Source organism: Rhizopus delemar, genomic scaffold (assembly GCF_000149305.1).
Source record: "Rhizopus delemar RA 99-880 supercont3.1 genomic scaffold, whole genome shotgun sequence".
NCBI lineage: Eukaryota > Fungi > Mucoromycota > Mucoromycetes > Mucorales > Rhizopodaceae > Rhizopus > Rhizopus delemar.
In genome coordinates this window covers 131,768-158,359 of record NW_027137827.1, presented here as the reverse complement: position 1 = coordinate 158,359, position 26,592 = coordinate 131,768, and the positions used below count along the sequence as shown (strand labels likewise).

The following is a 26,592-nucleotide window of genomic DNA, read 5'->3' as shown; positions in this document are numbered from 1 at the left end:
TGTATGAATCTTTTGTAGAAAAAACCATCATCACTGCATACATCAAGCAATAGATTTATACACAAAAAGAATGATAAATAATAAACAATATTTGCTTTTATTAAGCTTGAACAGGTTCAACTGCAGCAGGAGCAGGTCTGAAATCTTGAGCAGAGGGTTCAGTGATAGGAGCTTCATCCTTGGGTTCAAGGATAGTAACGATATCAGGAAGAGTTTGCTTGGGGCCGTTACGACCAGTGGGGTCATTGTCCAACATGATCTTGACCTTGATACCCAAGACACCTTGACGCAAATCAACATGACGAACAGCAGTTGTGATGAATTCGCGAGCGGGGTTACCAGAGTGAATCATGAAACCATCAGCAAACTTCATGGCCTTGGCACGAGCAGCACGCACCTTACCGGAAACGACGACTTCACAACCCTTGGCACCGGATTCCATCACGAAACGGATGACACCATAACAGGCACTACAGACACTATGTGAGTATTTCTATCGCTTCCTCTCTGCTGACAACCTACCGACGGACAGCCAAACCGTTGAGAAGCTTGAACTTGACAGATTCACACTGAGCGATGGCACAGAGACCACGGTTTTGAACACGTTCAGCATAAAGCTCAACGGCATTCTCAGGGAACTTGAAACGCTTTTGAACAAGAGTGGTCAACTCACGAATACGACGACCCTTTTCACCAAGGACGTTTTGTGTATGAGTGGCACGAATGATGATTCTAGACAGTTGTTAGTCACTGTTGTCTTTATCACCTTCCCTTTCTTTACTCTGTACGGGCAGGAGTCACACGGACTTCCACACCAGCATAACCAGCTTCAGCAAGTTCACGAGTGAGGAATTCGTTTAATTCAGCATAGAAAACACCATCAGCGACCTAATGGATTGTTAATATCTTTCCTCTTTTTCTCTCTCTCTCTCTCATCATTCAGTTGATATCTGTATCAATAGTGTCAACTTACAAACTATTAAAAAAAAAAAAAAGGATAAGTATATCTGATTCAATCATCCACTTTTATAACAAGATGTATCTTGCCTTTCTCTTCTTGGAAATTTGAACTGCTGCCATGATTATTATTATTCAGATATGCAAAGAGAAGGATTAGATGGATGGCTCACTATTCCTGGCACTTGCTCTCTCTCACACTTTCTCTATCTGTCTTTTTGCTTTCCCCCCCCTCTTTTTTTGCACTTTACACTTTTTTGCTTTCGCACAAAGATGTTCGGCTATTGTCCGGATCGGCCTAATTCATGCAAAAATGAAATCAATTGAAACCCAAAATATATTAAAATAAATCTCATACTGTGTCAACCCCCCTTTTTTTTTTTTTTTTCTAATTTATTACCAACGAATCAGAGCAACGAATGAGTTACTCTCTCAATAAGATCAGCAGGATATTAAAATAGTTTTGTAAATTGAACAAATAGAAACTTGTTAAAGACTTGATTTCATGTGTTTTTGAAAATTAAATCAAGTTAGAGAGCATAATGTGTAAACAAAAAGAAGGTTGTCAGTGAAAGTATGAGATCAATGTTATCCATACTACTTTAATACATGTGATTAAATCACCCAACAAAAAAATAAAAAATAAAAAAATGTCGGCTAAATTTTTCCTTTTTCTTTTCAAAAGAGCAATGGCATCCGCAGTCAATTACCCACCAGAACAACGATATACAAGAATAGAAAAGTTGGGTGAAGGTACTTATGCGACAGTCTACAAAGGAAAAAATAGAGTGACAGGAGAGATTGTTGCTTTAAAAGAAATTCATTTGGATCCAGAAGAAGGAGCGCCATCAACAGCCATTCGTGAAATTTCATTAATGAAAGAATTGAAGCATCCCAACATTATACGCCTTCAAGATATTATTCATACGGAAAGTAAGTTGAGTCTTGTGTTTGAATGTATGGACCAAGATTTAAAAAAGTACATGGACACCACCGCACGAGCAACACGCGGTGTGTTGAGTGTTGGTGTCATAAAGTCATTCATGTACCAACTGTTGAAGGGAATTGCCTACTGCCATGAGAACCGAGTGCTTCACCGAGACCTCAAGCCACAAAACCTGCTGATTAATAAGCATTTACAACTCAAGTTGGGTGATTTTGGATTAGCTCGTGCGTTTGGTATTCCGGTGAATACGTTCTCGAATGAGGTAGTGACGCTTTGGTATCGTGCACCGGATGTTCTCTTGGGGTCTCGTATGTATTCAACTTCGATTGATATTTGGTCTGCGGGATGTATCATGGCAGAGATGTATACCGGACGTCCACTGTTTCCAGGTACAACCAATGAAGATCAACTACAGAAAATCTTTCGATTGTTAGGTACACCCACAGAACAGACATGGCCCGCGATCACTCAATTTCCAGAATATAAACCACCTCAAGTGATCTATCCACCTCAACATCTATCACAAGTATTAACAACGATTGATCCGATTGGAATCGATTTATTGAGTCGAATGCTTCAATATCAACCACAGATGAGAATAAGTGCTAAAGATGCACTTGAACATGCTTTCTTTAATGAAGTGAAATACATGGCTAATACGGAATAATAAAAAGAGAGAAAATGTATTATGTATTTATTAATGAAGTATGCAGAAAAGAAGAATGTTTTTTTTTGTTATAAAGTGTGTTGTTGACCATTCCAATCCAATAAATCATCCAAGAGATCATGACTGTTTGGTGAATAAACAGAAGAATCTTCATCGGTTGATAGAGAAGGTGATAAAATGGGTGATGGAACTAGCAGTTGACTGTGATTCTTACTTTCTGGTTTAATAACCTCCGCTGCAGGGAAAAGGAAAAAAAAAGAGAGAGAAAAGAAAAAGAGAAAGAGAAAGAGAGAGAGAGTTTCCATTGGGTGGTGGAGTAGTACTTGTGAGTTGAAATGATGTCTCCCTTTTTTTCCTTTCTTTTTTTTTTTTTCTTTAAACACAAATGATTTCCTTCTTTACGATCCGTGCTGAACCGCAAAAGTCATTAAAGAGAAAAGTAGAATTTGTATTAAACTTGATTTGAGCCTGTAGAGCAGCAAATTGTTTACTGATAGATTCCAGTTGACAAGCCAACGACATATTTTCTTCTTCCAAATGCTTCATCTTTTTCTTCATTTGACCATTTTCTTCTTCAAGTCTCTTATTTGTCGATTCCAAGTCGGAAACATAACGACGCTTTTTATCTCGAGACTCTTGAGCTGCTGCTCTATTTCTTAAAATTCTTTCTTTTGTCTTTTGATCTTTATCTTCAAGTGTCACTCTTGATTTCTTTGGACGAACTACATTTGTGGTTGTAGGAATAACAAGTGGATCCATCGTGAAATCAACAGGTAAAGATAATAATTGATTGATTAAATCAGTATTGTTGCTTGACATTTTTATAAACAAAACAAAAGAATAAACCACCACCCAATGGAAATTGATTATTTCAACTAAAGAAAAAAAAAAAAAAAAAAAAGAAAAAGAAATGAATAAGGTTATTTTTATAATAAAGTTTTATCCAATCACTTTTATCCACTTGTTCACACAAGCTGCGGAATGAATGGGTCATGCGCCCAGGGCTATTTTTGGCTGGGCCATCTTCACATGCCCAAAGATGAGAGAACTCAAGTCACTTTATTATTCTCCGATTCAACTTTAAGTGAAATGTGTAACAGGACAGACATAAGATTCTTTATTTCTTTCTCTCTTTTTTTTTTTTTTTTTTTTTTTCTTTTTTACAAGTACATGTCCTACTCTATAAAATGAAGGATGTGAATATCATATTTTAATCTAATACGAGTCATAGAAAAAAAAAAAAAAAAAGGGAATAAAAAGCAAACAGTTTATTTTAATCCCCGTCTTATTTTTAAGAATAAAAAAAAAAAGATGGCTTCTACTTTTTTATAATAAGAATAGAATATAAATAGTCTTATTTTTTTATATCAATCATATTCTTTATTTACAAGAAGAGAGAGAGAGAGAGAGAGAAAAGAAGAAAAAAAAAAGGTTTAGTCTTCCTTGAAACAATTATAGTTTTGTTTGTTGTTGTACAAGCATAATCTGGTTTACCCGCTCCCCAACTCACTTTTGCCCCCTAATAATTTTTTTTCTTACTTTTTATATAAAAAAGAAGGTTTTTAAGAAAAAAGGAAATATTTCCTTCTTCTTTTTCTTGTTTAAAAAAGAAATTGAATGAATAAAGTACAAGAAATAAAAGATTGGCAACCATCTGTAAGACAGCAAACTCCGATGGAGAACACAAAGGTTGATCCGTCCACTTCACCAAAGCCCAATACAGCTTTTAACTACATGTAAGTCCTTCTTTTTCTCATTCATTTTTTTTTTTTCTTTTCTTTTTTTTTGACGTGTCCAAAGACGTCCAACAACCCATTCTTCTGAGGGACGATTTGAGTAAGAGATAAAGAAGAGAGAAAAGGGAATTCTAATTGAAATATGAAATATAGACCCAACATGCTATCTCAACCTACCACACCTCGTCCATACCCAATACATACCATGGCGCCTAAATCTCATTTGGCTATGAATGAATTAAGTCCAAAATTTATGCCTGCGAAATCATTTGAATTACTTTACTTGTCAGACAAGACTACACTGTAAAGAAACAAGGGATCTCTGTTTATCATTATTGATCACACTCTTTTAGATCACCTATTCAAATCGAAGCCAAAATGGATCGTGGATTCTTTTTGGCAAATAACGAATGGACTTGTTATCGCCGTAATTACTTTCAAGTCAGCACCGTCTTTTCCTTGGCTCACTATTCTCAAGCGTACTATTATGTCCGAACACAACGTGGGACTCTGGAACACGTCCAGAGATTCTTGGTCGGTCTCTCAGCCCGTGTGGCTAACAGCGATAAAGAGATTGAACTCATTCAGCAGACAGCCAAGAGAGATAAGGGACCTCAATTCAAACCCTCTCCAAAACCAATCCTTCCAGGCGGTCATCTTACCACGGCTCATGAACAACAATCGGTCGCTACCTTTGAACGACTGCAGTTCAAGACAGCGACGGCTAATAACGGAAAGAGAAGGGCTGCTCAACAATATTTTATTTGTAATGTTGATTTATATGCTGAAACGAGTGATAATAATACTGTTTGTATCGCAAGCTGTCAGTCGATACCTTTGGTTGTACGAGGTCGAAGTCCAGGTCATTATGCAGATGGTTTGAAATCAACAACGGTACAACCAGCAACACAAGTCAGTGATACTTATTATTACTATCAACCTAGTCCTTATTATTATGAAAAGTTACCCTACATACCCACTGAAAATAATCAGGATTGGCAACGCTCTAGGTATAATAGTGCCTCTTCTGGTTCTTCTTCTGCACCTTCTCCTTATACTCAAGAATCTTACTTTTCTCAACCTTAACTTTTTATTATTCTCTTGTTGTATAAAATGCCTCTACGTGTCACACTACTTTTTCTTATTTCTTGTAATATGATATCAAGTGTGGATTGCATCTCTATTTTACACTGATTGTGAGCTTAAGACCTATACACATTACGTCATTTTTTGATAAACACTGCACAACCTATTCTCTTTTTGAAAATAAAAGCCCTCATAAGAAACAAGGCCTGGGAACACACACACACACACACATGTCACACCATTTGAAGAAAAAGGTTAGGCTCACGAGATGTTTGATAACAAAGTGGGATGGTTGTCATCTCCTAGAGACAAAAGGAGAAAGAAAAAAAAGTGAGAGAGAGAGAACAATGGCAAAGTCCATCTTGAAGAACAATCATGTCTTCTCAATCATTCCCTTTCTTTCATCCTCTTTTTTTTCTTTAGTCAAATTATGCAATCGTACGCATCCCCTTATGTCTTCCCCCTCCCCTTTTTTTTCTTCTTTCTATTAACAATAGAATGATCCCTTTGTGTACTATGATTTGCCCCCCCCCTCTCTCTCTCTCTTTCTCTTTGGTTCGGCTATTTATTTTTCACGGATCCAAAACGTGTGCTTAGTATTCATCATTAGAATTTGTAAGAAAGAGAGGAAAGGATGGAATGGATTCTTAGAATGCATGATGCTTTTTAAGAAAAAAAAAAAAAAACAAAATGCTTGTTTGCATCTAACAAACGTTTGTTCATTCTAAAGATGATCCCTATTTGTCTTGATCTTCCAATTACTACAGTATGTTTGTAAATAAAGAAACATACTCAATCGTCAAATGGATGGTTGTCCTTGATCTTTACAAAGCTTTTCTTTCTCATCTTTTCAAAAGGGACAAGCTATGAAATGTGAAACATGAAAAAGTGATGGTATCTATGCGGTCCCCCTTCCCCTTTTTTTTTCTTTTTGGCTTGAATGGATCCCCGAGCTTTTTTACTATTTTTTTTTTTTTTTTTTAAATTCAGGTTACATGCAAAAAGTGATTTTTTGTATAAACACAAACAATCACACTTTGTATGCATACAGAATAGATAGATGGATTAAGATAGTGAAATCAATCATCTTTTTTTACTATGCTCAACAGACAACCCTCCATGGATTGATCATGATTCAGACCAAACCATCTATCCTTACTACTTTTTGTCACTTGAGCCACGAATTCCACCATTGTGTGTGTGTGTGTGTGTGAGAAAAGGGGATTAATTGTCAAGAATGGACAAAATGGTCTTGATTTGTTAAATGCTGTATCACACTCGTCATTCATCTGTACTCTGTTGCATATAAAAAGACTGAGGGAATAAGAACACAAACAGACACAAAGAGAGAGAGTGAGAGAGAAAGAGGACAAGACATCTTTTTCTTCTTCTTTACATAAAATGATAGAAACAACAACGATAGAAAGAGAAATAAAATATGAAATCAATCAAAATGTTGAAGTCAATCAAAATGTGTCTGCTATTCAACATCTGACAGTGGAAGAGCTTTATGATAAAGATAAATATGATTTATCCACAATGGAACCTGGTGATGTCTTTGTTCTCTTACAGTAAGTATCCCATCTTGTCCTTATCCTCATCTCATCTTTCATTAGAACTTCACAAGATGGTTTAACATCAGCAGAAGCTGCTCATCGTATTCAAAAGTTTGGTCCCAATCGACTCGAACACAAGGAACCGAACGCTCTTCTTCAATTCTTGGGATTCATGTGGAATCCACTCTCTTGGGTCATGGAAGCTGCTGCTATCGTGGCCATTGCTGTCTCCAATGGTGGGGGTGAACCTCCAGACTGGGAAGATTTCATCGGTATCGTCCTCTTATTACTCGCAAACTCCATCATCGGCTTCTTGGAAGAACGACAGGCGGGTAACGCGGTCAAGGCCCTGATGGAATCCCTCGCGCCCGAATGTAAAGTGAAGCGAAATGGTGAATGGCAAACGATGGAAGCAGCCGAGTTAGTCCCGGGGGATGTGATCAGCATCAAGTTGGGTGATGTGATACCTGCCGATGGTCGATTGATCTCTGCTCATGGCTCTGTCTCGATCGATCAAGCAGCCCTGACAGGTGAATCCTTACCGGTCGGAAAGGATGCAGGAGATGAAATCTTTTCGGGTTCCACCGTCAAGCAGGGTGAGGCAGAAGCGATCGTCATCGGCACCGGCCTCAACACTTTTTTTGGTCGTGCAGCCAAGCTGGTGGGTGAAGCTGGAGATGAGACAGGCCATCTGCAGTCCATCCTGGCCAAGATTGGAAATTTTTGTCTTTGCAGCATCGGCTTGTTCTTGGTGCTCGAGATCTTGATCATGTATCCTCGCTTTCACTATGCTTATCGTGACGGTATCGATAACCTGCTCGTCCTTCTCATCGGTGGTATTCCTATCGCGATGCCTACCGTTCTCTCGGTTACACTGGCGATTGGTGCCAAACAACTAGCGGAACACAAGGCGATCGTGACCCGTATTACGGCCATTGAAGAAATGGCGGCTGTGACGATCTTGTGTTCAGACAAGACGGGTACCTTGACTCTCAATAAACTCATCGTAGACAAACCGACCATCAAATCCTATGCCGAATTTGACGCAGACGGCATCGTCCAGGTCGCTGCCTATGCCTCACGTACAGAAAATCAAGACGCCATCGACTTTTGCATCGTCAATTCCCTGGCGGAACCCAAACTGGCCAGAGAGGGTATCGAAGAGCTCGCGTTCGAACCGTTCAATCCGACCATCAAACGTACCGAAATCACCTATCGCAAGGACGGTCGGGTCTATCGAGCGACCAAAGGCATGTCTCACTTCATTCTCGATCTCTGCTCTCGAGACAAGACGGAGGAACAGATTCAGGCCTTGAACGATGACGTGGATGAATTCGCCCGTCGTGGCTTACGTTCACTGGCGGTGGCCATTGAGGATGATATCCATGAAGACCAAGGAAGCGGATTCCGTCTGATCGGTCTCTTGCCCATCTATGATCCTCCTCGTTCAGACACAAAAGAAACCATCGATCGTGCGATCGAATTGGGTGTTCAGGTCAAGATGATCACCGGTGATCAATTGGCGATTGCGAAAGAAACCGGTCGTCGTTTGGGTATGGGTGATAACATGTTCTTGTCCAAGACCCTGAAGGAAGGTCCTCCTGCTGGTTCTGGTTATAGCACAATCGATGATTTGGTCTTGCATGCCGATGGATTTGCTGGTGTCTACCCCGAGCATAAATATGAAATCGTTCAACGTCTTCAAGCCATGGGCCACATGTGTGCCATGACGGGCGATGGCGTGAACGATGCACCGGCCCTTTCAAAGTCAAACGTGGGCATTGCTGTTGCTGATGCCTCGGATGCGGCGCGTTCTGCTGCTGACATTGTCTTGACCGAACCTGGTCTTTCGGTCATTATCGAAGCCCTCATTCACTCTCGACAGATTTTTCAACGCATGCGAAACTATTCGATTTATACCTGCTCTGTCACGATCCGTGTGGTGGTTGGGTTTGCTATCATGGTCTTTGCCTTCCAATTCAACTTTCCTCCCTTTATGGTCTTGATCTTGGCTATTCTCAATGATGGTACGATCATGACGATCTCAACCGACCGTGTTCGTCCTTCACCCTTCCCAGACAAATGGAACCTATTCGAAATCTTTTCCTACGCCATCGTCTATGGTCTCTATCTAGCCGCATCCACCGTTGTCTTCTTTGCTGTGATGGTCAAGACCAACTTTTTCCAATCCCGCTTTGGTCTTCAAACCTTCACGAACGTCAATGACCCCGTGCTTCACTCGATCATCTACCTTCAAGTCTCTACCATATCCCAGGGTCTGATCTTCATCACGCGTTCGCAAGGTTGGTTCTTTTTAGAACGACCTTCTGTTCTTTTAATGTGCGCCTTTGTCGTAGCTCAGCTCGTGGCCACCTTCATCTCGGTCTATGCCGATTGGCCTTTTACCCAGCTTCATGGCTGTGGCTGGTCATGGGCCGGTATTGCTTGGATATGGAACTTTATCTGGTTTGCCCCTTTGGATCTCGTCAAGTTTGCCATGCAACGATTCTTTAAACCCAAGCCAGTCGTACCTCCCTCGGACAGCACCACCAGACGATCCTCTGTGGCCTCTGGCTCTGCTCGTTATTATGCTAACCGTACACAGTCCCTTCGTGCACTTTCAAGGCCTAGTCACTTTGGAAAACGTCTCTTGGGATTGAATAAGAAAATGGAACCAAATGAGATGAGAAGGTTTTCTTCTGTTCAGGTATTATTATTTTTTGTTTTTTTTTTAAAAAAGACACTAACATGTGCTCCATAGACAAATCATGCTGCTCAGATACTAAGTGGAAGTAGTCAATAATATTATTAATTTGTATTTTGTGTTTTATTTAGATTTTTATAAAAATAAAAATCATTTTACTTGCCTATTCATTTCTATCTATAGTCAGCCTATCGAGATTCGCAAAACTTTATTGTCATGGGTTCCAAATGTTTTGTAACTCTCTCTCTTTTTTTTTTTTTTTTTTTTTGAAAGTATAGGTCATTGAGTGCTCTGATTGAAAATGGTGATTGGATATCAGTCTTGTTCTTTCCTGTTTTGAGAGAAAAGTAGATGGCTATTTAAAAAAATAAAGACACATGTCCTCTGGAATGTCCTTGTCCCACACAACCTTTCAATAAAAAATTGTTCTGTGGTACAAGGTATTCCCCCTCATCATTTTATAGAAGCACAGACAAAAAAAAAATTTTTTTTGACACATGGGAGTAATCGAATGACGGTTGATCACCAATGACAAAAGAACATTAATAAAAATATACTTTTTTATTTTTTCTATAATCAGATAGTCTAAAAAAAGAAAAAGAAATATACATAGAAAAAGGGGGGGGGGAATATGAATGTAAAAAATAAAAAGATATGCACAGTAAAAGAGATCATAAGAAAAGAAGGGAAGGGATCAAGATAATATAAAGATTCATATAAAAAAGGAACTATTCATTGAGGATGGTGTGTCTATAATAAAATTTAAGCTTGATGTGCAAGAGATGAAAAAGAAGAAGCTCTGGATAATGAAGGGTTGTTTTGAAAAGACAATGATTTGAAAGAAGAAGTTATACTTCCTCTTCTTTTGACTGGACGAGGTGATAAATTATAATTCTGATCTTGGTTGTTGGGAAGTTGACTTGACGATGAAGCAAACAAACTGATGACTTCATCGCCATAGGTAAAGTGTTCAAAAACAAGTCCTTCAAGCACCTGCAGTTGTTTTTCTTCTACAGAATTCATGGGATGGCTTGAGCTGGTGCTTGTCCTCGGTGCACTTTCATCAGAGGACGTTTCGGCTTCGGAAAATCGGTGCTGGCCTGAAGAAAGGCTTGGATGTCTTTGCATTGAGACCGAGATGATGTCACTTCTTTGTCGAGAACATGTTGAGGCTGCAGATGAACGTGAGGCGACTGGATTGCTGTAGAAAGGGCGTGGTACGTTGGTTTGATGAGATTGGACACGACAGTGTTTGCTTTTAGGCAAATCCAACTTTCGAGGCAGTCTTCCGAGCACCTGAGAAGAATTGATGGATCCTTGACCTTGCACGATATTCAAGAATTGCTGCTCGTCAAAATACTTGAGTGCAGCCCAGGAAGGATTTAAAAAGGAAAACTTTTTCTTGATCGAATTCAAGTTTTCTATCATAAAATAAGTCATTGTCCCAAAGAATTCTTATTGTTCTCTATCTTACGTTTTCCTATACCACCATTTTCAAGCATACCATGTAAAGGTCTTTCAGGTGCAGGTAGTGTACCTTTGGTGCCTTGTTTCAAAGGTTGTTTGCCTTTGACAAGACGGCAGATATTTCGAGCAATGCAAACACCAGAAATTGTGGCTGCATACCCCGTCTTTTCTTCTACCACGTTTGTCACATCCCCTCCAGCAAAGATGTGTTCATATTTCCAGTGTTCAAGTTGCAGCGTGGGCTTGACTCTTATACGACCCCATGTATCAATACAGTCATCCAAAGAGCAGTCGGGGGAACTGTTGGTAAACAGACCGGTATTGGGACGGGTACCCGTAGCAAAAAAGACTTTATCGTAATTGGAATAGACACGTCCGCTTGAACCAAGATAAAAATTGGTGCCAGTTGAATTAAAATCAATGATCTTTTCATTACAAACCACTTCTACACCAAGTTCCTCTAGATATCTCCGAGCCATACCTTGCTGATAAGATTCACTTCTATTGACCACATTAGAGTGTGAGTCTACCAAAGTGACATGCTTTTTAGGATAAGCGCCAGGAAAGGTATGTTGAGAGATTTCAGAAGCTAACTCACAGCCGACTAATCCCCCACCTATAAACAAAAGACATGTGAGAAAAAAATTTTTTAGTCATCCAAAATTCAGATTATTTTACCGATAATTAAGACACGACGTGCCTTGAGTAATTCAAGATAGGTTTCTTCTAAACCCGACATTCGATATAAAGAAGAAGTGTCTGATGATTTAAGCTGAGATGAATATGAACTTCCAGTTGCAACAACAAGGTAGTCAAAGTCAACCTTTGAAAGAAAAAAAAAATGAATACATTTCATTTACTCATCTATACCAGCCTCTTATTACCTGTTCACCATTGACAATGATACTCTTTCCTTTATTACAAAGTTCTTCGGCATATCCGATGATGACTCTACCATTTCGAACATAAGCATCATGTCGAACTCTTAAGGAACTGGTTTGTTCAGGGTTTACGATTTTTCTAACAATACCAGGTGTGTATTCAAATGAATCTAATTTCAAATATAAGATTTTGTGAAATCATTCTAAAAGGACAATTACCTTTTGTATCAATCAAGGTCACATAAAAACGTGGCATTTGATCGAGAATTGAAGCAACCGTAAATCCCTACAATAAAAAAAATATTGTAAGTAAGCATATCAAGTTTATTATAAGGATTAATAAAGAAATTACTGTAAATCCACCACCAACAATGACTACATGAACTTGATTGTTTTTAATCATTGTAGGGTTGATATTTCTGCATTTAAAAAGAAACAAGGTTAAAATTCAATTGATCTTTGTGTTACTTGTAACTTACTCGATTGGAACGTCCATTGTTTGAATAAATTCGGATAATTTTTGCTTCTATTTCCTCACACAAAAAATTAAAAATAAAATAATCAAGACAGTGTGATATTTTACCAGCATATCCAAGACTTGTGTTTCTGTTTCTTCCAAGATAGTGACTGCATCTATTCTATCGACAATGGCCCATTGTAGTGCTTGAATATCTTGTCTCACCTTTTCTTGTGTTGTTACATTTAACTCCAAAGGTGAGCCTTTGGCAAGAAAAGTCTTGTATATTCTGTGAAGAGATGATTCGGCTATTTTTGAATCATTTTCGTGTTTTAATTGACTTAGGGCCTCAATAAATAATAAATTTTCGTGAGACCAGGTCTGTCGAAGGAAGGCCTCAAATGAGCATAATAATTTTGGATTAGAAAGTACTTGTTGTAAAGTGTAAGATGTGTTGGATATAGTAGAATCAGTACTGGATGTATCAATTGATGCAGATGATGACCGTGAGTGTTGTGACATTTGGCTATAATTCATAAATTTTATATAAAAAGGAACGAAAAAATATAAATCACAAAAATAATAAAAGAGAAAGCGTCAAATAGAATTAACAGAGATTGATTTTATACAGGGATAGCTCTGCCGAATGGAGTCGGAAAAGAACCACAGCTGATTGGGTAAAAAAGGGTTTATTCCACTTTGAGTTGTCTGTGTGCTCTAGTGATAAATAGGGAATAAGTGTTATCTTTTGCCCGCCAAAAAAAAAATACCATGTAAATGGCATGATTATTTTAACCAATCGGATAATGAAATAAACACTCATACGCTGAGTTCATTCTCCCATTTTTTGGTCCCCTCATTATTCTTATGAAAAACTAATGTAAATTAAAAAATACACTTGGTAAACGTGTTCATTAATGAGCTCTATAAAAGAAAAAAAGGCGGACATTATGATATTAATATTTGCTTACAAAAATATTCTTAATATTAGCTATTATTTCTTCTGTATTATTATAGACTTACATAAGGTGCTTTTCATTCATATTTTCTAGTCTACATTGATATGATCACTAACAACTATAAGGATGTTTAGTGGTTTCATTTATAAATTATTTTATAAAGTGTACAAAGTTCTTTAATTTGCTCCTAACCTCTTTTGACCGCTTTGTCTCTCTCTCTCTTTCTTTTTCCTTACGTAAGCTTTGTCAATGTTGGCGTCACAGAATACAATATTCAACTGCGAGCGGGAAAACAACAAGTGGAGGTACACCCGCTTGTCTAAAAAATCTTGGCTACCACTAACTATAAAATTAAGTCTGAGTATGCCTTTCTTTTGATTCCCAGTTGAGCAACATCAGCATACTATTTTTAATGTAAAAGCAGAAAGAAGCATTACAGTTTGAATAAGAAAAAAACGTGATATTATGAAACAGGCTTTGTAACATACATTTACTTTATTTTAACAAAAAAAAAAGTAGGGTGACAATAGATTAGACATTACAGTAAAGAATTGATATTTGTCTGGCATACTTCCTCTCAGAAAAAAGGACCCTTATGAATATTTTTAATTGTCAAAATTCAAGCCTGAAAATCTACACTAGATCACAGCCATATTTGAGTCTATTGCCCCCCCCTTTTTTTTCGTGAAACATGTCACTTTATGTCAACCAAATGTTCTCAATTACCATTCATATTCAACGTTGGTTACCATTTGTTTTATAATGTCAGTTACCATTTGTTTTATAATGTCAGTTACCATTTGTTTTATAATGTCAGTTACCATTTGTTTTATAATGTCAGTTACCATTCATGTTTTAGCTCAAGTAGGACACTTTTATTAAAATTTCACGGTAGAAAACGATTTCTATTAGAGATTCTTTAACAATCTATTCATTATTTTGAATTCACTTTGATAAAACTCAGGTGTAAAATGTTATTGCTTTCACATTTTCAAAAAAAAAAAAAAAAAAAAAAAGATGATCCATACTGGACCTGATTCAGTACTACATGAAATGACGTAGACAGACTCTTTATGCAAGAAATGTAACGATCTTAAACAGAGAAACGTTACTTGAGCGTGATGCTGGCGTGATTTACTTTTTATTTCCTTGAGTTACTGTTAAGGGAAACTGTTGTATATGTCTTATATACTTCTCTCTTAAGAAGCTTAAAAATATTCTAAATGCCCATTTAAAGCTCAGTCTTCTGTTTCTCTTTTACATGGTGCTCCCTGCATCGCGAGACACTCCATTCATCTTTCTCTAGATCATCTATACAGACTAAAACTTTGGTCGATTTGTATTGGATCTGATCTTCTCAAAATACTCATTGTTCTCTTTCTGTGGACTGTAGCAGAACTCATGTATATCTATTTAGTTGTTTTGCTTATAACTGCTATATGCCCTTTTGAATGCTGAAAGAATGGAACGTATAGCTTAAAAGGGAGATAATTTACAATACAGTGAGATTTTAAAGTAAACATCATCTTACACATTTGTTTTGTCTAAAAAAGTATTAAATTAGTAAAAATGGATGAGTTTTCCTTAATTGCATGTGATTTAGCTGTGTTGCTTTACAAAACCGAAGATATCGTGGTTCTCTATATTTTAACTACGCATCTTTCATTTCTTCTGTTTTAATTGGATGTTAATTAATGCCTCCAAAGACTTCGCTTCAAAGAGAGAAGGGCGATGAATACCCTCTAATATACGAAATCAACTAGCAGATTCTCCATAATCAACATTATCATTGAATCCACAATCTGCCAGAAAGGCTTTTTTTCAAGAGGCTTTCATCCTTCAAGTACTATCATTATTGCTAGAATATGCGTTATGTTTAAGAAGATTGGGCTCCATTTAAAAAAAAACCAGCAAGGTTCACTTGGCATAATAAATGGATTGAATATATAAAAGAAAAACAGGCTTTCTGTCAGGGAGTCATTAAGAAGCCATTCTAGCTTAATGATATTACAACATTAAAGGAAAACCAATATTTTCTCACATTGCAACAAAGTATTTAAACTAAAAAGTAAAGACCGGTCTGTTTCTATACCAAAAACCATATCGTTCTTCAGAAAATGATAGAACGGATTTAACTGCAATCCAATATAACAAGATGATTTAGCTTCTCCCATCCACGATTTTTTTATCAACTTGTGAACGATATAAGCATTCTATTTCAGGGCAATTAAAGTATTCTCTTGTCTGAGCCATAAAGTATTGAATGTGAATTGAAAAAGATGTAACAATAGGTTTGATTGAAGAAGAGTTTTTTTTTTTTTTTTTTTTTTTTAAAAAAAAAAGCAAGTCGCGTATCATATTATCTGCGCTTTTATTTTCGTGCGTATAGTATTTTGGCGCAACGTGGTTCTTGCTGTTACCTTTAGTTGGTCAGTGCATTACTCCATGAAGTTGTAAAGTGTATGTCTTTTTTTTTTTTTGCACACAGAAAATAATATTACATAAACATAATGCTCAGATATACCTTTAGCTTTTGTTAAAGTGCTTTTTATATCATACTGGCTTTAATGAAATGAGTGGTTCTATTTGAATGTGCTATTCAACCTGTAAGTAAAAACATAAAAAATATAGTCTCTTTGTTGCTTTCATTCTTATGCATTATTTTCCTTAATAGTAAATAGGATGTGGCTGCTAATGAAAACCAGACCATCCAAAAGCACATGAAACCCATGTTACACATATCAAGGCTTTTGTGTGATGTAAAGAAGAAGGCAATAGATTTTTTCCAATACTGCAATTTATTACTTTATTTGGTAATCAAGCAAAAAGTTCATTTTTAACAAAAAAAAGTATCAACTTAAAAGATTCAAATTATAAAACAATCATAGAAGCTGTGTAATACAGTTTATTATCTTTGTATCTTAAATGCAACAATGAATATCGTACAAAATAATATTAATAAATCAATTAATGTAGACAAGGTCCTTTTCCCTTTTTTTAATGATTTATGTTACAAAAAAAATGTTTTACTGGCGGTAATCTACTGCTTTTTTGGTAAAAGATTGAATATTATATTGGCTGAGGCCAAATGTGCACAACTGTATACAAATGTCCCTGGTTAAATATGCAAAGGTGCACACAATTGTATAACATTGGCTTATCGAACAAGCATTGATAGAATGTAAATCCCTGTTCTTTCAATGTTTCTACTGTTGAATTTGATCAAAAGGATTCAACAAGATAAAACTATTCAAAGCTAAGCAGGTCAACGAAATATCCCTTCTTTAGTTTGGAAAAATAAAAAAAAAATATGGTGTAAATATTTGGATGAATACTTACTATGATAGGAGTTTATTACCGACGCTATGATTTTTGTAATACAAGTCATAAAGTTTACTGTTTCCGTACCAAGCAAAAAATATATACAAACATCATATGAAGAAGATGCATCACTAATGTTTAAAGCGGACATATATCTTGATACTATTAAAGAAAAAAATACATACATTTTAAATTCTTTCATAAAGATGTTTCTCTCAGTAAATCCTGAAAAGGTTACCTATCTGTTGATCAAACTAATCAAAAAGTGATCTAGTTCTAATAAAGTAAGAGAACAAAAAAAATAAGTTGTTAAAAATAGTGTCCAAAAATGGACATAGAGAATAGATGCATAATAGTAAACAAAGCTTTGTTGGATGAATAGCTTCAAAGAGGGAAAGGGAAAGTGTTTATATAAAACAAGTTTAATGTATCACAATAAATGTGAATGATTATTTTTATCGTGTATTCCATCGTGTAGCCATAACCTTAAATAATAAATTAGCTTGCATACATGCAGTAAATATCAAAAAATAGAAAGAAATTCTGTAAAAGAAATGTTAACTTGGAGTGCGTAAGATTGCAGTATGAATTTGCCTATTCTCCTTTCTTTCCGTCTCTGAAGTAGTATGTTTGGTATCACATAATGAACGTTTTATTTTTGTTGCATTTATAATAATATGTGTATTAAAAAAAAAACTTTATAGAAACAATAAAACATTTATAAAATAACTTTTTTTTTTGTAAGAGAGTTGAAAATTATAGTAAATAATAAAATAAAAAATTGTTATACAGTTTCCCCATTCGTATACACACACTCTCTCTATAAGCTTGCTATTTACCACCTCGAACGTCATTCTTGTTTATTAATTTGACGAATGATGCTGCATATAGTGTTTATTATCCGGTGTCATTGAACGTCCAGCGTCAAGAGAACTAGCATCCAAATTTGAGAGTGGAGCGTTACTATTACTGTTATCATTCTGAGAGCGCATATATCCGTATTGATGAGGGTAAGGGCCACTGTTAGTAGAATGTGGGTTGCCGGCATATCTTTCGTCTGGATGCGAATGTGAATGTGGTTGCTGCTGCTGCGGTTGTTGCGGTTGTTGTTGTTGCTGTTGTTGCTGTGGTCCTTGTTCCTTACTATTATTCTCTGACCAATAAGGCTTGCTGTCCTGTTGATTATAAACCTCGGTGTTATGATGTGGAGCTCCATCCATTGGTGGGTTTCCTTGACTAGGAGGATGGGGAGGAGGATTATTGTAGTAACCAGCAGAGTCTTGCACGTTTGGTGGAGGAGGGGGAGGAGGCATGGAGTGGGAAGAATAAGGGTGCATCATATAACCATTTCTGTGCGGTGCATTTTCTTCTTCGCTTCTGCTAGTCATTGGTGGGGGTGGCGCTCCAATGGGAGGATGAGAAGGGTGTGTATTCATTACTGGGTTGTAGGCTACTGGATAGGGGTACCCTCCACTTTGTTGTTGAGGGTGATAAGAGGAATAAGGGTTTGGATATTCGCTGTTTGGAGGAGGGCCACTGAGAGAATATCTTGGTTGCTGCATATAACGTTCATCGGGAGGTCCTCCAGCGCCAGCACCAGGATGAGCTACCACTGGAGAATTTGTACCACCAGCATTCGCGCCTTGACCAACAGGGAATGCAGAGGGCATTGAAGGAATGCCAGCATCCATACTTCTGTATCTTGTATGAGAATCAGCATAGTGACCAGGGCTTCGGCCACGAACAACCAAGGGAGCAGAGAGACAGTGAGCAACCTTGAACTGTTTGCCCGTTGAGGTGTTTGCGCAAAGCTCAATGACAATTTCATAGTATTGTTGTGCAGCTCTTCTTTTACCATTGTTGGCTGTAGCTGTCTTAAATTGCATACGCTCAAAAGTAACAATGTTGTGATTCGAACCAACAGAGGCCAAGTGTAAATTACCACCAGCACTTACTACGCGTGGTTCGGGTATCATTTGGGGCCCCTTGTCTCGTTTGGGCGTATGCTGAACGAGTTCAATTTTTTTATCACTGCCTGAGACACGAGCACTGACACCGATTGAGAAAAAGTCAACTTGATGAATCTCTTGATTTTCTGTTCTCAAGAGACAAGGTACTTCAGGACCTTGTAACATATAATTTGTACCGTGTACATCAAATGTAGCACTCACTTGAAAGTAATTACGACGATAGCATGTCCAATCTTGATCCGCACGAAAGAATCCACGGTCCATTTTTGCATGTATTTGAATTTGATAACTATTAGATTACACAAGAAATAAAAAGTCAATATTACACAGAAATTTACAGATGAAAAAAAATTTTCTTCTCTTTCAAAAAAAAAAAAAGTTCTCCCCCAAGGATAAGAAAAAAAAAAGTTTTAAATAGACTTACCTATTAGACTGTTCAATGTTCCATAATTCAAGTTCTTGTTTTGTCTGACTAAATGATGGGCCTGTTTCAAATGAAAACATGGAAGTTTCAGTTCTTCGGCGTCTTAATGAAGGATTCCCTGTAGGATAAGGGTTCAAATGAAAAGTAGTAGTTGTGAAACTTGCTGGCCTCGAAGGAAGAGGCGGTCTTCTTCTAATGAGGTCAGGGGCAGCAGTAAGTTTATCAGGAGGTGGGCTTATAATATCAGGTCTTGGTGTATTGGGTTGAGAACTTGACATTAAGCTAAAAAAAGTTTAGAATGAGAGCAGATTAAACAAAACTAAACTTACCCAGAAGCAGGCTGAGTAGACATCCCAGGAAGAACAGTAGAATTGGAGGTTGGGTGTTGAGGGTATTCGTTGCCATAGGGATAGCTATTTTGAAGAGACATATAATTACGAGGTGTGTCAGGGGGAGAAGTCCACTTGCTATCCTGCATGTCTCAAATACTAAAAAAAGAAGAAAAAAGCAGTAAAAATGAAAAAAAGGGAATATGAGAGATTTTCAAGGAAAGAAAAAAAAAAAGCAAAAAAAAAAGTGCCTTTGTATTACAATAAATAATAACTGCTTTTTACACGTGAGGGAAAGGGAATATGCAACGAGATCTTCTTGGTTCTATTTAGGTCCTTGAAAAAAAAATAGCTTATTATTGAAATACCAATAACGATTGGTTGGGAGGTTCAATTTGACAAATTACCGATTATTATCTTAAAAAGATTCACATATCTTTTTTAAAAAATCATTAGAAAGGAGGTTTTATAAACTAAAATAGAGTAAGCTTCCTTTTCTGTGTGTCCGTGTCGTCATGCATACGCATAAAAAAATGAGATTGTCGACTTTTTATATTGTGGTACGGCGTCTTTTTTCTATGTAACATAAATTGTAGTTCTCTTTTTTTCTATTATCTTTTTTTCACACTCTATTCTGATCTGTTTCATACGTCATATCCAGTCAACCTGCTTTTTATAAATTAAAACAAAAGAAAAAAGTTGTATTAATAAATGAAGGAGAAAGCATTAAAAGGAAAATGAGCATTTGATTTGGTGATTATTCAATAAACTTTATTCGAGACAGACGTCCTTCTCTAGTGCCACCATGGGGGTACCCAAACCGAATCTACGGTTTACTAATAAAAGTAATAATCCAAGGAATAGTAAAGAGCAAACAACTTACTCTTTTGAGCATATATAAACTATACCATAAAAAACATATTCCACTTTACTTTCTTTGGTTGTTTTATATCCCAATAAAATCGTATCATTCAAAAAAAAAAAAAAAAAAAAAAAAAAAGGAAAGCCAGTGTGGTTAGATCGTATATTTTTTTTTTTTTTCGTTGTGAATATAAGCTGCTTTTTACATCAAAAAACTGGTGACGCCTAGATTTTCTTAGTCACACAAGTAAGCAAATACTGAGTTTCAGTTTCTTAAACATTTAAAGGCTGAAATGCTGTACATGAAAAAAAGAAAAAAGCTTAAACACTAAGCCAGTCAACTTTTTTCTAAAAAATGCATATGTACTTTGGCATCAATTCATGTTGATGAAATGTTTAGTTAACTTCTTTAGAGAATTAAGCTGTGTGAATAATTTTGTAAGCAGTTACTGCGCGTTGTTTGTAAATTGTCATGAACTCATTGCAATAAAAAGCGAATGTTAGATAAATTAACGCGGCTGCTTTAAAACGTCTTGCAAACAAGTGATTAGCTATGTATCCAAAAGCTACTCTAACTTACTGCTCATATAATCTTATAGTGCTTAATTTTTGACTATAATAAGCATGTATTGGAATCCATTTCAATTGTAACATGTGTCAACAAACGCGTAATCAGCCATTGATAGAGCAAGCACAGTATCAGATGTATTGTTTCATTTTTATCCCTCTAATATGAATAACTTGATAGTCTACAAAGACAAAGAATACTGACATAGATTTGTGAGATTGTCGTATACAAACTTTTTATATCAATATATAAATGCATTAAGCATGATCATTATAAGCCAATTTATGGTCAGCGAGGAGTAGGTTGCAGTAAGATTCACATAGATTATTAGCAAGATAAAACATTTTACTCCCTTTCATTTTTTAATATCTCAATTTATTTTATTATTAGTGTTTACATTAGAGACTGAAGCTAAATATATGAAGAAAGTTTGACATTGTTTACCTTCCACATTACTACGAAACGATAAGAAATATTTCAATTCTTCGTATACATACTTTGTTTATGAAGACAATCCAAATAAACGCCACTTTCTACACTCCTTTTTTGCTCACTCATAACCATTTCAGTTAAGCCCCGTACCAACATTACACTGAAGGTCCCAGTAACTCAGTTTAAAAACAGCTTTATAGATGATCTGCTACCTTCATCTGTCTCAATAAAATCGATTTTGTCCTCCCCTCCCCTTTCTTCAATACTTTGCCCTTGAAGGCATTAGACTACTGGATTGCATGTACATGGAGTATACTCCAAATAAAATTTTAATAATAAAAATATATTAAAGGGATTACTTTTTGGTATTACTGCACCTATTATTTAATATACTATAAAGAAAATTTCATCATTTTACAGGGAGAGAAAGCAGTGAAAAATAACTCCCTTTTTTTACTCCTTGGTCTCTATTTTTTTATTGATTTCTGTTCCTCTTTTTTTTTTCGTTTTCTATTGTAATAGAAATATCATTGTTTTCAGCCATTACACTCTTAAACGATTCTCATGCGATATAACTTTCTATTTGTTCCGTCAATTTTATTATTTTTAAATAGCGATGAAACGTTCAATGTTTAAAAAAATTTAGTCTTAAAAAAGGCTTCTAGATAGTTATATTTATATCATTTTAAAGCATTATATCAAATTAGCTTGAGTATAAGAGTACGTATGAGACTGTATGTCTTAATTGCTTCTAAGGAAATAATATTTTTACATTGGCAGAAAGAGCAATAATATTCTTTATTATTCTTCATCCTTACTTTCATAATATTACAAGTTTTAAAGTTTAGTTATTCATAGCTCCGACTAAAGTAATGAGTGTTTTACTTTTCGTTCCACATCCTTTAGACTTCTAGTAACCTATTTTAAGTCGGCGATTCTAATTGGGGATAATATGACTCATTTCTGAATAGTCTTGCACAACTTAATGTGCTTCATCAAAAGTGCCTTCATTTCGTAACCTGAGGAAAGCGTGCAGTAATAAGGTTAAAGACAAAGCACTTCCTCTGTAAACAGAGACTTTTACAAAGAAGCATACTTTAGGACTGCAAAGAAAAAACAACTCCAATATTTTTGCCTATTTTCCGTTCCAATTGGCGCATGTCTGGGGTATGCTCTGACGTATACTTAGATATTGGTTTAGCGTCAATCCGATCAGTACGACAAGGGAATGGAAAGGATGATTACGGTGTTTTATTGGATTGATTATCCTATTATTAAGCGAAGAGTAGACTTGCAATATATTATTACACTTTTCTTAAGTTTATAAGGAAAGACTAACCTAGATAAAGTGGACAGTGTTCTTAAAAGAGGTGCTGACTTTATCCACAAGTGTGAAAAAGGTAGTCAGGCTGAGACAAGCAAAAAAGAAAACGCGCGCATTCCAAAAAAAACTATTTACTCGAATTTTCTTTAGATTAAATAAACGACATAGAACAATCGAAATAATAAGATAATAAAAGAGGCTAGATACCTTGTAACTATCATAAAAAAAGATTATGAAAAGTGGTAGCTACAGCGTGTTGGATAAATTTGTTGACCTTTGTTAATGATGCCGTCATCTAAACAGAGATCAAATATATTATTTTTTTGTAAGCTTCAAATCAGTTGACTGTAATAATTTCACAAGAAGGCTTATTGAACAAGATATTTCCTCCAAACAAGCAACTATACACTTAGCACATTTGATGATATACCAGAAATAGTAACAAAGAAACCAAAAAAGAGAAATGTATTCATGCATATTTTGACCGCATTTACAGTGGGAAATTAACACACAGTTTCATTACTGTTTGAATAACAGCGTAGATCCAACATGCACAAAGTTAAACCCAAGTACATCCTATGTATAACAGGCTTATTATATCTGCTTTTTTCTTTCAATCTCAGTAATGCATCTTATTTTACTATTGCCCAAACAACACTTGTGTAACAGTTAGATACTAAGAACCCCCTTTTGTCCCTGACGACCAGAGATGAAATATGTTGGGTATCGTTGTTACTTGATTTATCTTAAAAAGATGTCAACTTCATGCTAAAGTATTATTCAAGCAGTAGTATTTTAAACGTAATAATATCAAAAATTAATTTTAGTAACATATACATATTTTTGAGTTAATTAAAGCAAGCTGAAAAGGTTAACCGTCAAAAGGGAAACAATATGTTTTATAAACACCCCTTATTCTTTCAAGCATTCGCAAGCTTAATTTTATAGTGATAATAGCAACTTAATTTGAGCTCATGTTGTAAAAATAATGGTTCTGTATCATTCATAAAATGCAAAAAAATCAGTATTAACATGTTAAAGAAGTTTATCGCTTTGCACTTTTGAAAAGAGGAATCGTTCATAAAGTACTAGCTATTTTCAACTGTGTATCCGAGTGTTTTAAGATCCTGTTTATAGACATTTCTTTGTATATGAGCATGTATATAATTAAATGGTACAAATTCATTTATTTCAACTAAAATGTGTTCCCGCTTAACGTTAATTAATTCCCCTTTCTTTAACGCACGGTACAGGCATTAGCTGTCACACCTGATTGTGTTGTGTCGTAATTTTGTCTGAAGGGTCTATTTGGTTACACGGGATACTCGCATTCCAGTGAAAAATTAATTTTTATGATTGAATTAAACCCTTTTTTTCACTCGCAATGAAATTATTATGAGGGGGAAGGAGTTGTATAAACATTACACCTTTTGTTTAATTTAATTATTTCTACTCTTTAAGCCCAAACTAAAAAAAATACCATTTTATACACACAATTGCCATATTTAGATTACATTAACATTCATCATTTTTTCTTTCCCTTCTTCCTTTTTATTACATATAAAAGAGAAATACGCACCATTAAAATCACTTTCTTTTTCAAATCTCTCTTTTTAAATAGTTATATCATGTTGAAAGATTCCATTTTTGAACAAACAAGAAACAACGCAGATATAAAGACTTCACCTATACAGCCGCCTATCACACCCTCTTCTTCACTGACAACCAGTTCCAGCAAGTACTCACTTTTTGAATTCAGTCCTGCATCACAGATTCTCAAAGATTACCCTGAATTTGAGCTCTTTCGTAAACATTCCATTAATGGAGATAATGCAGATTTCATTCGCGATAAAACGTTTGCACTCAGTCCCTCCTATGACACGCCTACCTTTTTAGCAAGAAGGGCATCAGCCCCTAATCACACGATCATTAATGTGTGCTTCAAATGCTCATCTAAGCATCAGCCCTTATCGCTTTCCATTTGTGGTCAGCACCAATTCTGTCATTCCTGCCAAAGAACAAAAGAATGTTCTGTTTGCCCAAAGGTAAGCTTTGAAGAAAAATTAGTTCTCGTTTATTAATGATCGGATCTTAGATGATTACCCCTTATAACCTTGCCGCCAAGGAATATATACCTTCACCTTACAATCCATTTCAATCCTATCTTCCTTCAAGTTATCCTTGCGCAAAATTAAAAAATGTAAAACATAGTAAATTAATGTAAAAAAATGTAAACCTTTGTATTTAATAGATTCCTTGGGATGTATCACAAAATGATATTCGTAGCTTTTTTGGGAATTGTCGACTTCCTTCATCAACTCTTTATGCACAGTCCATTCATGTAAGAAGCATAATATACTTCGTTTATAAAATTTTGATTTTTATCGTGTTAGATTTTGATGGATCGTACAACTGGAAAAACGTTATCCGATGCTTATGTTGAATTCGCAAGTACGATTGATCTCTGGCGTGCAATTGAGACGCGTAGCGAAAAATCGCTCAAAGGGCGAATTATTACAGTGAGTGAATGCAGTCAGGAAGAGCTATTATCTGTTATATTTCCAAAATGGAGAGGTCAATTCCAAGGTAATATGGCTATTCCTCCTACATCAGACATTGTAAAAACAATGTCAACTGCTGCTGGTGGCGGTGTTAATTCTGGTTGTCCTCCTTTTATAACTCGTGAAGAAATCAATTCGCTGTTAGTTGTTTGTAAAAATTACAAGGTAACTTAAATTTTTCTAAGATTCCTTTATGCTTACTTTTCTATTATTAGCTTCATTTTTCAAGAAAATGCGCTGAAAGACCATTTGAAAATATTATTACAGTGATTACAAAATATCCATGGCATCAAGCTCATCTCATTACTACTATTCACAGAGACCATGTTTTTGAACTCTTAAAGCTTTCTATTGGTAACAAAAAAGCACATCAATTTGACTTTGACTCAAGTTAAAAATCTATAATAGAATCTTTGAAGATACACTTGTCAAAAGATTATATTCAAATTGACCCAACTCTACTTGAACGATTAGTTCATTCGGGTATTATGTGCCCTGCTTTTACTGAGCGTCAAAAGACTACTTTATTACAAACATCTCGCCTGGAATGTCCAGCAAACATCGTTTCTTTTTTATATCCTTTGGAGCCTATCTACTCAGCATATCATTCGCCCTCAGTTCGTTCAGCTACAGTACCAGTAGAAGCAGCGTCGCGTCCAGTGGATTATTTAACTTATCTTGCTAATTCTAATAACTTGGCTGTGCCACAAATAAGGTCAAAACGGTATACGCCACATCTTTCAAAAAGTACAGACTCCATTTTAGCAGATCAAGAAAATACATCAGAAGAACCATTTGAAGATGATGACCTTGCTACTTTATCTATTTCTTCTCTCATTTATGAGATTCAGCAAAATTGTCACTTGGATCAAACCAAGAAGCCAGTTCATGAACAAACTCCAATCAAAAAGGAAGTGGTTCAACAAGGTATTCCTCTCCTGTTTCATCCATTAGAGTCAAAACTATCACCTTGGGCGCCTGCATATTCATCATCTAATAATAGCAACGAGCTTTGGCCGATTCCATCCACATCCCCTGTACTAGAGTCTAATAAGCTTACAAGTTCCAAAGTATTAGCCGCCTGAATTATATAGCATATTCGCGGCTGCAGTTTAAAAACAATCGTTTTTATTTAAAAAAGTTTTTAGTTATTTATATATACAAGAATAATATCCATACAAAAAAATATATTTGTATATTGTTACTTTACGTGCCACAGGTATACTGTTTTCATTATAAAGACAAGAGGCGGAGCTATTCCAATAAAGGAGCTCTTTTTATAACCATCAAATGATTCTATGAATATCTTACTTTTGTTATAAATTATATCTATACAAGAACTAAAGAAAATCAATTATTAAAAGAAAATTCTAGTTTTTTTTTATT

At 35.8% G+C, this 26,592-nt stretch overlaps 8 protein-coding genes across 8 annotated transcripts; 4 read left to right on the top strand and 4 right to left on the bottom strand.

Moving 5' to 3' along the window:
* Positions 1 to 100: 100 nt before the first annotated feature.
* RO3G_00062 (40S ribosomal protein S3) lies at positions 101 to 1,080 on the bottom strand (the record flags this gene model as incomplete). The annotated part of the gene is made up of 4 exons (XM_067654653.1): positions 101 to 470; positions 523 to 732; positions 782 to 888; positions 1,072 to 1,080. The coding sequence occupies 4 exons, from the start codon at positions 1,078 to 1,080 to the stop codon at positions 101 to 103; spliced, it is 696 nt and encodes a 231-aa protein (XP_067510754.1).
* Positions 1,081 to 1,832: 752 nt separating this feature from the next.
* Positions 1,833 to 2,570, top strand: RO3G_00061 (uncharacterized protein; the record flags this gene model as incomplete). The annotated part of the gene is made up of 1 exon (XM_067654652.1): positions 1,833 to 2,570. The coding sequence occupies one exon, from the start codon at positions 1,833 to 1,835 to the stop codon at positions 2,568 to 2,570; it is 738 nt and encodes a 245-aa protein (XP_067510753.1).
* Positions 2,571 to 2,945: 375 nt separating this feature from the next.
* On the bottom strand, positions 2,946 to 3,389 carry RO3G_00060 (uncharacterized protein; the record flags this gene model as incomplete). The annotated part of the gene is made up of 1 exon (XM_067654651.1): positions 2,946 to 3,389. The coding sequence occupies one exon, from the start codon at positions 3,387 to 3,389 to the stop codon at positions 2,946 to 2,948; it is 444 nt and encodes a 147-aa protein (XP_067510752.1).
* An 855-nt stretch (positions 3,390 to 4,244) lies between these two features.
* Positions 4,245 to 5,392, top strand: RO3G_00059 (uncharacterized protein; the record flags this gene model as incomplete). The annotated part of the gene is made up of 3 exons (XM_067654650.1): positions 4,245 to 4,306; positions 4,460 to 4,609; positions 4,660 to 5,392. 3 exons carry the CDS (start codon positions 4,245 to 4,247, stop codon positions 5,390 to 5,392), a joined length of 945 nt encoding a protein of 314 aa, XP_067510751.1.
* Positions 5,393 to 6,793: 1,401 nt separating this feature from the next.
* Positions 6,794 to 9,751, top strand: RO3G_00058 (uncharacterized protein; the record flags this gene model as incomplete). Its single annotated transcript, XM_067654649.1, has 3 exons — positions 6,794 to 6,963; positions 7,009 to 9,655; positions 9,710 to 9,751. The coding sequence occupies 3 exons, from the start codon at positions 6,794 to 6,796 to the stop codon at positions 9,749 to 9,751; spliced, it is 2,859 nt and encodes a 952-aa protein (XP_067510750.1).
* Positions 9,752 to 10,414: 663 nt separating this feature from the next.
* On the bottom strand, positions 10,415 to 12,403 carry RO3G_00057 (uncharacterized protein; the record flags this gene model as incomplete). The annotated part of the gene is made up of 6 exons (XM_067654648.1): positions 10,415 to 11,073; positions 11,127 to 11,735; positions 11,798 to 11,942; positions 12,004 to 12,170; positions 12,220 to 12,286; positions 12,353 to 12,403. 6 exons carry the CDS (start codon positions 12,401 to 12,403, stop codon positions 10,415 to 10,417), a joined length of 1,698 nt encoding a protein of 565 aa, XP_067510749.1.
* Positions 12,404 to 17,600: 5,197 nt separating this feature from the next.
* On the bottom strand, positions 17,601 to 19,561 carry RO3G_00056 (uncharacterized protein; the record flags this gene model as incomplete). The annotated part of the gene is made up of 3 exons (XM_067654647.1): positions 17,601 to 18,996; positions 19,132 to 19,413; positions 19,461 to 19,561. 3 exons carry the CDS (start codon positions 19,559 to 19,561, stop codon positions 17,601 to 17,603), a joined length of 1,779 nt encoding a protein of 592 aa, XP_067510748.1.
* Positions 19,562 to 24,273: 4,712 nt separating this feature from the next.
* On the top strand, positions 24,274 to 26,291 carry RO3G_00055 (uncharacterized protein; the record flags this gene model as incomplete). Its single annotated transcript, XM_067654646.1, has 6 exons — positions 24,274 to 24,690; positions 24,741 to 24,845; positions 24,897 to 24,986; positions 25,039 to 25,371; positions 25,422 to 25,560; positions 25,681 to 26,291. The coding sequence occupies 6 exons, from the start codon at positions 24,274 to 24,276 to the stop codon at positions 26,289 to 26,291; spliced, it is 1,695 nt and encodes a 564-aa protein (XP_067510747.1).
* Between the last annotated feature and the right edge of the window lie 301 nt (positions 26,292 to 26,592).